General features: G+C 41.3%; 1 protein-coding gene across 3 annotated transcripts in view; it reads left to right on the top strand.

Annotated features, from left to right (window-relative positions):
• Positions 1 to 14,196, top strand: part of LOC131686153 (P protein) — a 436,886-nt gene that overhangs the window by 58,759 nt on the left and 363,931 nt on the right. The window contains exon 3 of one of the 3 annotated variants that reach the window (XM_058970336.1): positions 11,678 to 12,260. The exons of the other annotated variants lie outside the window; for them this stretch is intronic. Coding sequence (XP_058826319.1) covers positions 12,157 to 12,260 — 104 coding nt within the window. The 5' untranslated portion in view covers positions 11,678 to 12,156. The remainder of the gene's footprint in view (positions 1 to 11,677; positions 12,261 to 14,196) is intronic. 3 annotated transcript variants of the gene reach the window in all.

Raw genomic sequence — 14,196 nt, 5'->3', positions numbered from 1 at the left:
TCTCACAGGCTTCAGTCATTTCGCTCTTTTTTAATTTGATAATTTAATTTGTTTTATACAACTTTCTTCGGAAATATAACTACTTTAATTATTTACGCAGCTTTAATTATTATATAAATTTTATTTAGTTTTACGCTCTATTTGATTTATCAATTCATTCTTTTGATTCATTAAATTGTATACTTTTTTCTCGTACAAAAAGGTTATACAATCGCTCCAATCATCCACTTTTTAACCGAGGCATGGAGAACCGATTCACATATACTCTTTAGACTCAGTCCGTTGATGGCGACTGGCTAGATCTGGCCACAACGGAACTAGACCACCATGACACTTGATTAAGGGTAAAATCTGTTTGTTATGGCACCCCATTCTTGACACTTCCAAATTAGTAGGTTTAGCCATCACAAAACGCTGGCTCTCTTGCAACAGAAACAGATCCTTTGCCACACCATAATTGTTCAATGAACTTGAATATGTCAGAAAACTTGTCGCGAACAAGAGCCTTTCGCAGAAGGTTCATCGTCGTTCAAGACATATCCATTGAGCTTCATCACCAGCGTCCATGTGGTCGGAACTTGAGCGACTTTGGTTATCACTGTTAGATGCCTGGTGCTTTTTTCATTTTGAGTGACTCTGGTATAGCCGACTCCTTTACTATTTAAAACTTCCCTTGGGATGTTAGCTATTAGTTTGGGAAGAGTTGGTTGTAGTTTGCAGAAATGGCATGTGGGGCGCTTGCTCAGAGTATGTGTATAGCGTTCGTTGGATGTAGTTAATACCGTGAGATGATCATCAAGTAAGAAGGTGGTTCAGCCGCATTCGCACCACCCGGAGACCATTGAGAATCCCAGGTAAAAAAAACTCTCCACGTATCGTTTGTGACAGATTCCACTTCTCCATACATTGACATGAATCTTTTAATGTGATCTGTGCTAGTGCGTGGTGCCAAATCGTGTGGAAGGATTTCCGTCGTATCATTGTCCTTATAGTATATCGTGTTGCATGTTATTCTTCGTTATGAAGCTTTCTGCCTCTGCTTGAACGTTATTAGTACTACGTTCCTTGTACGATGTAGTTGTATGTGTGACACTTTTGGAAACGCAAGCTCCATTTTTACCTTTAATAACTGTACCACCTCGCGCACTGTAAGTCTTCCCGTCATGAGCGCAAATTATTTTGTGATTCACTCATTTCATTCACAATATGGAGGCAACTGGTCTTCGCTGTTTTATAGTGAACACATAGCAGAGCGGCGGAACAATTACGTTGCTCGCAGGCATGGGAAAAATCGCCAGTTCTCTTCGTTCATTCGTTATTCACAAGCTTTCTTTGCCTCTCAAGTATTTCTCTTGCAGAGAAAATGAAGCAAAGCAACCGGGCGCAGTGAACGCACTCAAGCTGTAGCTACAACAACAAATAAAGAAGCAAGTAAATTGCTTTTTGCCTTTCTCATATAGGAAGGTTATGCAATTACTCTAAAAATCGTCAACCTAATCCCGGCCCAGAGGGGCGTGTGTCATATGCCATTCGACTCAGTTCGTCGAGATCGGAAAATGTCTGTGTGCATGTATGTGAAAAAAAAATATGACCTCTGTTTCTCAGAGATGGCTGGACCGATTTGCACAAACTTAGTCTCAAATGAAAGGTACAACCTTCCCATCGGCTGCTATTGATTTTTTTCATTGATTGGACTTCCAGTTCCGGAGTTACGGGTTGAAGAGTGCGACCACACAGCAAATTCCCATATGAACTGAAATGAAGAATTCCCAAAGGGGGGGAGTAAGGGAAAATTGCAAAATCGAGTTTGCATTTTTAATTTTTAAAACAACATTGCGAAAACCATCTTAAAATTGTCATAGTAACGTATTAAAGCTGTGAGAAAATTTGAAAAAAATTGGTTTGCGACTTTAAGGGTTAAAATGCATGAAATGTTGAGATTTGATGAAATCTCGAAAAAAAAACATTTTTCGACGAAAATTGACTTTTTTGGACTTTGGCATATGTTTGCCTTTCTCATATAGATATATAGAAAGGTTATGTAATCACTCTAAAAATCGTCAACCTAAACCCCGGCTTAATTTGTTTGACCTATAAATGCTTAGGTAGGGGGAGGGGGGTATGTAATGAGGGGTTGCTACCTCAAAATTAAAACTAGTTTAAAATTTCTTAACAAGTTGAAAATTTTCGGCAGGGTCTGGACCCCCCGAATCCACCGCTGATTTCAAGCGATGTTTCAGTGTCGACACATAGTATCTCAAGATCTTGGCTGTCGATCCATTGTATGTATGTGCAAATCGTACTGAATATGTAATATACATTTCTATCATTGTATTGAACATAACCAGCCATGGAATCGTAGTTTGGACAAATGAGAAAGGCACAATTGCACCACCAGGTGGATTAAAGCAGGTTTTGTTCCATCCTTTTCCACCATGGATGGTTCTTCTCGATTGGCTTGTGGTTTGACTCGGGTTTTCATAAAACAATTCCATTTTGATATGTTTTCCCCGTTAATCGTAGAGGGGGCTGGTGTTCACTAGGAGGTCGATATCATTATTATCTCCAGACAAACCCTGTCTAGAGGCCGTGTGGTATCCGGTTACAGAAGCTAAGAGTTGATCCACTGGGTTACTACTGCCACATTGCAGGGAGCGACAAAACAGGATCATCTTTATTTCTTGCACCTTTTAGACTATTTAATTTTGTCGATTAAATTAGTAAGTTATCTCTTATCATTATCAAGAATAAATCAGGTTTCGATTTTACATTTATCGTAAGGATCTGGAAATCTTTTTAATAATAGTTGCATCTGGCAATATTTATACATTTGTGGCGATTGGCACACCCCTGGTTGCCACTCACACTAAGCAGAGAGAGACGCACGACGACCAGAGAGTGAAATCATCACACAGTAGAAAATAATATTCGATCGAGTAGTCACGCGTGAAATCCCTTCCAAATAAAAGTGATCGAATATAAGCGATAACGAGTTCATTTATTTGTTTCAATTCCCGGTCGTGCTCGTCCACCACATTGGTGACCCCGAAGTGATAAAATCCGTGAAAAAAATCAATCGATTGTATCAAGTTTTTCACGTCTAAAGTTTCTGCGCGCAAATATCAACGCCATCTTGTTTTTTTTCAATCGAAAAGCGAAAATGCCAAATGAAATGGATGACCCAAGTCCAACAGCGACGGCGTCCATTGCTATAAAATTGCCTACTTTTGAAAAAGCGATCCGGCGATGTGGTTCGCTCAAGCCGAAGCGCAGTACGTGCTGGCTGGTGTAGGGGAAAATGGGATAAAACGCACCCCCGAAGCAAAATGCACCCCTTGATTATATCGAAAACAGCTGAAATATTCTAGGAAACGGTAACACCAGTCGGAAGTCCGCCATAGTAAACATACACTGTCAAAGTTTGATAACCGTACATCAATAGCAGCTCGAGAAATAAACAAAAAACAAAAACGTGCTCTTCTCATGTAATTATTGTTGCTCGTGCAACAAGGATTTTCCGCTCTTAGAAATACTGTTTTACTATTATATTAGAGCATTCCAGTTCTATTTATACCGTTGTTCATTATTCTGTCGCACTACATATGAAAAATCTACTAAATAATTGACTTTTTATATCTCTGCTCCATCGGGGGCAAAATGCCCTCTTCTCTGATTTTGCTGGTTTTGAATCGAAAACAGAAAAATCGTTCTGAAAACATACATAGGTTACTTGCATAACCTAAGGCTATTTAATGGCACACTTTTGTGAAATCTCGTTAGAAAACAAAACTACTTGCTTGTTCACCGAGCATTATGCCCCTTTGTTGCGGTGCATTCTGCCCCGTTGGTGTAGTGCATTATGCCCCGTTGTTGTGGTGCATCTTGCCCCCGCACAGGTGCGTTTTGCCCCACTTATTTTTCGAAAGGTGATTTTTAATGGTTTTGAAAAAATTAATTATTTTCATGTTTTTGAATATTTTGCAAAGCGTTATGGTTTTGATTACAGAGGAAAATGTTGGCTACACGATATCATTAATTAAATTCTCCCAATTAATGTTCTATAGCTTAGTTATGATCATATTTCCCTAGGGGGTGCGTTTAACCCCATCTTCCCCTAACTCGTGATGCAACAAAATTTTACCACATAATCGCAAAAGTGGATCAGAACGCTCTATGCCACATTTCAGATTTAGTCGCAAATCCCCCTCAAAATGACAAATATCAGACCATCAAGAACAGGCTGCTGAGCCATTTTGAAATGTCGGCACAAGCTAAAATGGAAAAACTACTGAATTCCTGCGACTTGGGTGACATGAAGCCGACACATCTACTGGCCAAAATGCAGGACCTGGCGGCTGGACTCAAAGTCGACGATGGTCTTATGAAGATGTTGTTTTTAAACCGGCTCCCCGCAAATGTTAAAACAGTTTTGACGATTCACGACGGCACACTGTCCAAGTTGGCAGAAATGGCAGAAATGGCGCTGAGCGAGAGAAGCCGGTCATCCTCGCGTGCTTGTCAAGATACAAGCGACCGTGACAGCATTTGTTTGTACCACAAAAAGTACGGTACTCAAGCTCACCAGTGCCGCGCGCCGCTCGAAAAACTAAGGACCAGCCCATCTCCCTGGTGGTGGGCTCAAACAAGGAAAGCCGCCGCTTAAGCGTTTTTGGCAGGATTAACAACGTTCGATTTTTAATCGACACTGGAACAGATGTCTCGATCTTACCCGCTACCAAACGAGATAGAGACAAACCACCGATTCTGTTAATAAAAACTTTTGACACACGTTTCCTGCACGCGGATCTAGGACTCCGCAGAAGATACTCTTGGAACTTTCTTGTAGCTGATGTTAGCACCGCGATCATCGGAGCCGACTGTTTGTCCCATTTTGGACTAACGGTGGACCTCAAACATCAACGCATCATAGACGGGCTAACACACCTCAAAGCTACTGGCGGCGTAGTGCATTTGCCTCTACATGACGTTACAACTATCAGTTATGATGCAGTTTAAGGTTATAACACGTCCGTCAACACTTCGTGCTGAAGTTCGCCATTATATAACTCACCACATAATTACAAAATGACCACCGAAGGATGTCACCGGATAAGATGTCATTTGCCAAGCAGGAGTTCCAAACTATGATGGATCTTGGTATTTGTCGCCGGTCCAGTAGTAGTTGGGCGAGTCCACTGCATTGTGTGCCTAAAAAGTCTGGAGGGCTACGCTTCGTTGGAGACTATCGAAAGCTGAACCATTGTACTATACCGGACAGATATCCAGTACCACATATGCACGACCTCCTGAATGCTCTACACGGTAAGTCGATATTCAGCACACTAGACCTTGAACGAGCATACCATCAGATACCTGTGGAGGAGGAAGACCTAAGACGGCCGTAATAACTCCATTCGGCTTTTTTGAATTTACCAGAATGCACTTTGGCCTGTGCAATGCAGGCCAAACATTCCAACGATTCATGCACAGGATTTTCGGAGATCACGATTTCGTGGTCATCTTTATCGATGACATATACGTCGCTTCATCATCAATTGAAGAACATTATCAGCACATGCGAATAGTTTTCGATCGACTTCGTTCGAACGGTCTATTCATTAACTTGCCAAAATGCAAATTCGCGCAACAATTCATTGGTTCTTTGGTCGGTAATGATGGGGTGAAACCGTTACTCAGTCGAGTCACAGCAGCACAAAAATTTACTCGACCAACGACAGTCAAAGATCTTCGAAGATTCCTGGCTCTCATAAATGGATATAAACGATTCATACGTCAAGCGATTTGTATGCAGGCAGCACTGAGATGCCTTATCACAGGCAACAAGAGAAATGATTCACGAAAGATCGAATGGAGTGAGGAGGCAATTGAAGCGTTTGAGAACTGCAGAAAATCACTAGCAGAAGCAACGCTGTTGTATTACCCCGATCCAGAGAAATTCGTGGAATTATTTGTAGACGCTTCCAACACTGCAGTTGGAGCTGTTCTGCCGCAATTTTCCAACGGAGTCTGGCAACCGCTAGGTTTCTATTCGGAAAAAATTACGTCAGGTCAACGCAACTACTCCACGTTCGGACGAGAGCTGATGGGAATGAAAATGGCTGTCAGGTACTTCAGACATCTATTAGAAGGCCGTCGTTTCACGATCTTCACCGATCATAATCCGTTAACAAACGCTATGACTTCGAATTCTGCCTGTCGTCTACTTCACAATTCACAACAGATATAAAACACATCGCCGGCAAGCAAAACGCTGCAGCAGATACACTGTCTAGGGTGGACACGATCAGTTCTCCATCACATATAAATTACAAAACCATTGCATTAGATCAGAGCAACGAACCAGAACTTCAAGAATTACTCAAGTCCAAGAGTTCCTCGCCAACTCTCAGGAAACTCACCATACCGCTTTGTTCCCAACCGCTTTACTGTGACGTCTCCGTAGCAGGTTTCACTCGCCCATTCATACCAGAACCGCATCGCCATATAAGTATGGAACTTTTTCACAATATCAGTCATCCTGGCATACGAGTAACACGGAGGTTTGTGTCAAATAGATTTGTTTGGCCGAAAATGAATAAAGATATCGCCGAGTTTGTGAGAAATTGCGAAGTGTGTGTGTGTGTGTGTGTGTTAACCTTCCTATCTCCCACTAGCTGGTAGTGATTTACAGAAAAAAGATGTTTGCATGTATTTAAACATTCATGCAAACAACTTGGTTCACGGATTTAGGAAGGTGTTAGCTCAATTGACTTTCCGATGACCCATTTCGTGTAACAGTGCCAGACATGTTCCGAGGTCATCGTTCCATCAACTAGCCCCGCCTTACTGTAATGTTTGTATCAATTGGATTGTAACATTACAGTAAAACTTTCGATTCCATTTAAGCAGGAAATCGACGCGTATTTATTATAATGGTTCAATTTGTATATATATAACATAACACATGTGTACTAGAACTTACCATTTTTTCAGTTTTCTACCTTCATTCCTATCTCCCATTTATGTCTCCTTTAACTCTCATCCACATTTCTTGAATTCCTGCTTATTTAGGAAAGAAAAGGGGAAATAATAAAAAAGAACCGATAGACTCCGTGTTTTCCTCAGCGCTTCCGTTTCTCCTAGTCTGGTGTCACTGCCTGTTGGACTTGTGTAAGTTGTTCCATTGGAGATCTCCAAGGAGCTGTAATTGGAGGAAGATCTGACTTCTATCCAGAAGTATCAGCTTTTCACATTAATAGATTATATGTGTACACTACAAAACAATCCCGTGCATAATGCAACCATTTTTTGAACATTTATATGTACATATACACACATAAACACATACACATATATACACATATGTATACATAAAACCGATTTAATCCACCCATCAGTGGGATGAGACACCTCTCATACATATAACTGTTGTATTATTCATTAAATTGCCAAACGCACGCAAAGCTGGCAAGCAACTATATGTGAGACAAGCACAGACTCGAGTCCTGCACGTATAACACGTATAATAAACTGAATAAATTAAAAAACAATAACAAAACAAACCAAAAATCAAAACAATTATGAAGCAAATAAAAGTTATTCATAAAATGGATAGAATGATATATAAATCAAATTAATAAAACAAATCAAATTAGCTCAAATGAAAATCAGACAATATTAAAAAAGTTATGAAATTAAGAGAGTAAACTAAATTGTTTCAAGCTAACTGTCATCCAATAACTAAAAGAACTGACTAAACCGAATTATTAAAATGAAGAAACTGAACAATATATGAACTGGGAAAAACTAACAATTTAATAAAATGATTACAACAAATGAAACAAACAACATGAATAAAACAATAAAAAAAATTGAATTAATAAGATAAATAATATGAATAATGTGGATAACACTAACTGCCATGTTTGAAAAATGCAAAAACAACCAAGTCCATTGCAGCCGCCAGAAAATTTGTCATCTAAGTATTGAAATTGCCTTTAAATCGCATTCGCAAATAGCATTTGTTCCTAGGGGCAATTAGCTCAGGCGAGTTGAGTCAAACGTCAAACTATTTAAATCGCCTGACGATCTTCGTCCGCATTTTTTTTGACCGGGTACTGACTCCATTCAGATATCCGAACCGGTTCCGGAATGAGTTTAACTGGGAATCAGTGAAATCGTTGCATCAACTATTCAAGTTCAGATGGCGCTGTCGATGCTAAGTGGGAACATTTTTTGGTAGCTCGCTCGAGTCGCGCACATACATAGTAAAATAATTGTGATGTGACGATAAAATCACTACGTCAAATTACACTATTCCAACGATATTTTTGCCTACCAACACATAACACAACAGGAGAAACGACCTACCGAGCGATTAACTTCGATTTCCTATTAAATATACTATATTTCACTGCAAAATTTTGTAAACTATGGGAGGAACACAAAATCACTTCCGAGAGATTCGGCAGTGCTGCCACTTTTTTCAGTTTGTGAGAAATTGCGAAGTGTGCCAAAATCAAAGTTTCAACCATATCCACGTCGATCTAGTGGGCCCTTTATATCTTCTTACCATTGTAGATTGTTAGTAACAATTTGTTACACCAGATGGCCTGAGGCTATACCGTTGGAAAATATGACGGCGAACACGGTAGCAATAGCACTCTACTCTCTATGGATCTCGCGATTCGGTTGCCCTGAATATATTACTACAGATCAGGGGCGTCAATTCGAATGGGAGTTGTTCAACGAATTGGCGGTTTTGCTTGGAGCTCACAAGCCATTGGAATGGTTGAACGTTTTCACCGTAAACTGAAGGAAGCCATCATGTGCGTCGAGGCTAAAAAGTGGTTCACTCGACTCCCATTAATTTTGCTTGGCTTGCGAACCGCATTCAACGAAGATATGAATTGTTCTCCTGCTGAATTGGTGTTCGGCCAACCCTTGCGTATACCTGGAGAGTTTTTCGAACCACCAGAGAAGATGTGAGATCGAGCTGATTTTCTGTTGGACCTCCATCATGTAATGGAACAGATACGACCAGTTGAAGTAAAGCACCACACCAACGGAAAAATTTTCGTGACCAGGCACTTAAACGATTGCACACATGTTTTTGTACGCCACGATGCTGTCAAGAAATCTCTACAATGACCATACGACTGACCTTATCGTGTCATCGGTCGCACAGATAAGTATATGGCTCTGGTGATAAATCAGAAGACCCAAAGTGTTTACATCTGTAACGAGATAGAATATCCCAGTCGGTATCACACTGACAGCACTGCTTACTGCGCCATCTCTCCGTTAACAGGAAAGCTGCGGCTCACGGAAAAGTTTTACTTAACACGGGCTCCACCTCACCCTCCTTTGCCTTTTCCACCCGATGAACCCCAGAAGGATAACTCCAACGAGGATCGTTTAGATCACGTTAGGTAGGCTTGCCGGCAAGAGTGAGTGAAATGGGTAACTCTTTTGTTTTCCGGGAATCACGCCACTATACCAAAAAGGGTATTTGTTCTCACTTCAAATAAGATTGTTGAAGCCATCAGTGGGATACGTACCAAGCGGTGCTCATCGGTATTAGATAGTGACCAAATTTAAACGATAAATCAGCAAATTAGATATTAAAATAAAACGTTGATGGTTATAGTAGGCGGAGAGCAGCATATTTAGTGCACAGATGCTGTTAGTAGATCGTAAGTAGGCAACAAAAGCCACCACGTGCTGTTGGTATAAATCAATGATCTCTTTTAGGCCTTCTTGACCAAAAAAGGCTGAAATAATATGTTTAAAAACCCCTACCGATTGATCACTGAGCAACCCTAGTGATACAAATCAGGTAAAATTGTAATTATCGCAAAATTAGACTACCGTTAAAGATAACCGTTGAACAGGTAGGCAACCCGCTCAACGTGGGTTTTTCTCTGGGAGCCCCACCCAGCCAACTTCAGCCTGGGCAGATCGGAAAACCCGCCAACCAGCCAATCACCGCCTAGCGGCAATTACGCGCCAATCCAACGTCTCCAAATTCACCATCCTGTGACGTTAGGACGGAACATCGCCCGGTAGCCTACCGTTGGGCATATACGACGGAGAACAGTCCGACAAAATCTCGTGCGCATTGCCATCCCACGAGCACATTCGTCGTCCGGGTAAAGCGCGACTCAGACGATACATCAGCTTCCGTCAACGTCAACGGAACGTCACCGTTCCGTCAGGATAAGTTAAATACTTTTCTCTTGCGTCCGTTCACACGTGCCGTACGCCAAAACTTTCCGTGCCGTTGATGTTGTGTGTGAATGCCTCCATTTAACTGAATGTAACTTATCCTGACGGAACGGTGACGTTCCGTTGACGTTGACGGAAGCTGATGTATATTCTGAGTCGTCCTTAAATCGTCAACCGCTAGGCAGAAATGGGCGATATGTTGCACGCGCATGATCGTGCGTGGAGTCACTAAGCGAGCAGTAAGTACGACCGAAATTGCATCGTCAGCGAGGGAAGGAAACGTTCGTCATCGAACTGGATCTTATCAGGTCAGGTTAGAAACTAAGAGAGACAGGCCCAGATTGTACTTAGATCTAAGCGTCCCGGGACAAGAAAACGCATTCATATCAATATAGACATGTTATACAGCTCCATAGTGTCTCTCTATCTCTCTGAAGGTTGAAAACTATCTCGATTAAAGTGAGCGGTTCGTTTTACTTTTTTTTTGTTAAGTTTTTACGCGAAAGATTTTCTCAATGAGTAAGAACGGTGTTTGAGCCACTTTAACATACCCGCCTAGTGGATAGAGTCTCTGGCCGGACTATCGTCATGCGTCGGCAGCCTTCCTAACGGAAGTGGCGCTTAAGTTGTCGACTGTTGTGTGCGCAAGAAATCCGTTACACATCGATCGAGAAAAACCAGCTCACATCAGTTCCGACAACTCGAACGGTTATCCCGATAGCAAGAAGACGTTAGTTACACCTACAGGCCACCGCGTAAGGTTCTTGGTGTAACTGGGGGGGGGGCATTGTGGTGATTGGCACACCTCTGGCACACAGTAGAAAATAACATTCGATCGAGTAGTCACGCGTGAAATCCCTCCCAAATAAAATAACACAATTACGTGGCACAAATGTAAATGATATTATCTACCAGAGACAAATTCTCATCATTCTCTTCACCAACTTGTTCAATTTCATGAATAACAGCCATAGCAGAAGCAGTGGTCCTTCGATTTGAAACATTACCAGCCTTGGAATGCTTCGCTGTTCTCTTCGTTTCCCCCTTCCCGGGTCGCATACGGCCAAAGATATGTTGGTGACCCGATCTTTAGTAAGGTTACTCGTACCCCAGCTGGCAGCACATGGGAGTAGGGATAAATGTTCTTTATCAGAGATGAATGATCGCATAACTTTTCTTAGCGAAAAGATGAACTGGACGTTTATGTGATTCATAGTATCAGGGCAAGGTCTCCATGGTCCGATGCTGTTGTTAATGCGCAATTATCAGCTGTTGCTTTAAAGTTGAACAGAGAATGGAATTAACAAATGAAATCTAATTCGTAAATGTAATTCTAATAGAACCAATCCCAATTAATTCATCTTGCTGTTCCTTATACCAAATTATACCTTAGAAACTACTTCGGAAAAGACATCCTATATTTACTCATTATCATTTTTCTTTCCCACAGACCGCACTAGCCCTCCTGTGCTGTAGAGTTGGCTACCCGGCTGGCACCCAATTGGAACAAAATCAACCGCTCATCTCGTCACAGAGAAATGCGACAAAATTCACACCTCGCTAATGAAAATGTGCTATTAGCGCCGTATTGATTGTGTAGGAAGCTAAAACGTCAAATAGTTCTGATCCTTCCGATCCCGTAAGAGCTAACTCGTGAAAACCGCATCAATTCGTGGCCTCGTGAAGATATTCTAAATTTGTCCTAAATAATCGTAAATTAGTTGAATTAATGTCCTAGCGTTTTAGATTACGAATGCATTAGAATCTTTTCCCGACAAGATTTACGTTTATCTCACAAAAGGGAAGAAAAGCAACTCCGAAAGCAATCATCCGGTGGACTGAATCATTTGTAAAAGTAACTAGCAGTAGTTGTAGTAGGAGATAATTTAGCCAGCAGCACAGCACCTACTACTAGATCAGCAAATCAAAATGCCGAAAAATTTACGACCCCCGACGTCGTCCGGCAACGCCTACGGACGGATTGGCCTTGTTCCGGAATCGGACGATTCGCTGCACAGTCAGGACGTCGACTCGTGAGTGAACTTTTTCGTTGTTCTTGCGTGCCGTGTATTTGTGTGTGTGTGTGTCTTTTAATGGTGTTCTGTGTTTTTGTAAGTGTCCTCTTAATGGGTTTGATGTAATGTTTAGCAATGAAGAGCTCGAACAATGTTTCTTCGAGTTTTCTTGCTTTTGTATAATATTTCTTTTCTAATGTTCTTGCTGTTTTCTGGACTCCAATAACCCAATATGTGTGTGTGTGTTGTTCTTAACTGCCCATTAATATACTAACGCTCACAACAGAGCTGAAAATCGGCTTAGATTGGCTACACGAATGAGATTGTTGTTTATTTTTTGTTAACTTGTGAAACAGACGTAGTATCGAATGATACCTATTTGTAATTGCAGTTGAAATTCCAGATTTTTTACGAACATCTTGCTTCTTCCCTGGTGATAAAATTGTCGTCCTGAATCAAATAACTGTTCATGCTGGCACTCCGCAGATAGAAATGAATAAATATCGAAGAGAATACCTCGAAATTGTATAAAACGACATAATTTTGCCTATTTTTAAACTTGTAGAATTAATTATTTCCACCTGAAATTGTAAAAAACTTAAGTTGATAAATTCCTAGCATGAGTCATGATTTCCATAGCCTACTACTTTTCATATATAGTTAAAATCATGGTTCCTGAACTTGAGCCAAAACTTGAAACCTGAAATTTCAAAACAAAAGGATATTCTAACGTCATAAAGGGTCTCCCAAAAACACCTTGCTTCGCTTCAACGTAACCAGCTGGGCTTGGTTAATCATGCTAAAGCCATTAGCAATCCATCTCCTGAAATGGAACTGTACAAGTTTATCTATTCCATTACAATCGGAATACTAGAAAGATCGATTTGTACTACTATGGGTGTGGGGTGTGTAGAAGAGGGATTTATCCGCGCGATTCGTTATCCTGAGGCAACTGCAAAGCAAATCCTTGGTACTACGTTCCATTACGGAACTTGACCGTCTGTTTCGACAGAACACTAGAAGGGTTGGTGCTATGACCATACTGACTCGAATATTCTGTAACCAAAAGTTTACAGATGGAATACTTGTTGGCTCCACCACAAGTCCACTACACCCACATGTACCCTAACATACTTGAGTGCGAGTGTCTCTCTCTGTCGCGCTCTCTCATGATACATTAACTGAGCGAACTGACAGCATCTAGTGAGTGCAGGGTGTATTGGATACACTCAGAGTCGTATCCACAGATAGCTAGATCAGTGCGTCCACACTCTAAATATTATGCTCGATTATAGCAGTTTGACAATTGAGTTGCTGCCATCGCTTCATCGATGGAGCCACTAGCATCAGTGTTGCCAAACCTTATGGACATGTCAAATCTATGTTATTTTCGTAGATTATCGGATGTTTTCGTCCTTTCTCGTGAAATCTTAGACGTATAAATAGCTTGGCTCGGGAATAATCGTCCTCTTTCTGTCCGTGACTAGTAACCAGCTTAGTAGTGCGCGACGGGTTCAATATCGGTAAAGTTAGTGAAAAGTTTATTTAAAACCCTATGAAAAGGGAACTTAAAAGTATTTGACCTACTATTTAGTAGTACGATACAAGACACGTTAAAAATAATAGTACAATTTATTAGAAAGGACGCGCATTAAGTGTAAAAGAAAGCTAGCAAGAAAAAGGAACACGGTTCCAAATTATCTCCCACAGAAGACTACACGGAACCAAAACCACCGATCGTTATCCGTCACTGGGTCGAGTGGACACGGACAGGAAGCCCAGCCGCGTGCCGGAAGAATCGTCGCCATCGCTAGTTCGACATTCACACCGGCCATTGTTAATTGCCGAGCGGGACAGGATTGTCGCCATTGTTATTTCGACATACTCGCCGGCCATTGTTAACGGCCTAGCAAGGCAGGATCGCCGCCAACACTGATTCCCTATTGTCGTCCTC

The sequence above is a fragment of the Topomyia yanbarensis genome, chromosome 2 (assembly GCF_030247195.1).
Source record: "Topomyia yanbarensis strain Yona2022 chromosome 2, ASM3024719v1, whole genome shotgun sequence".
In the NCBI taxonomy this organism is placed as follows: domain Eukaryota; kingdom Metazoa; phylum Arthropoda; class Insecta; order Diptera; family Culicidae; genus Topomyia; species Topomyia yanbarensis.
This window is presented reverse-complemented; position numbering and strand designations above follow the sequence as displayed.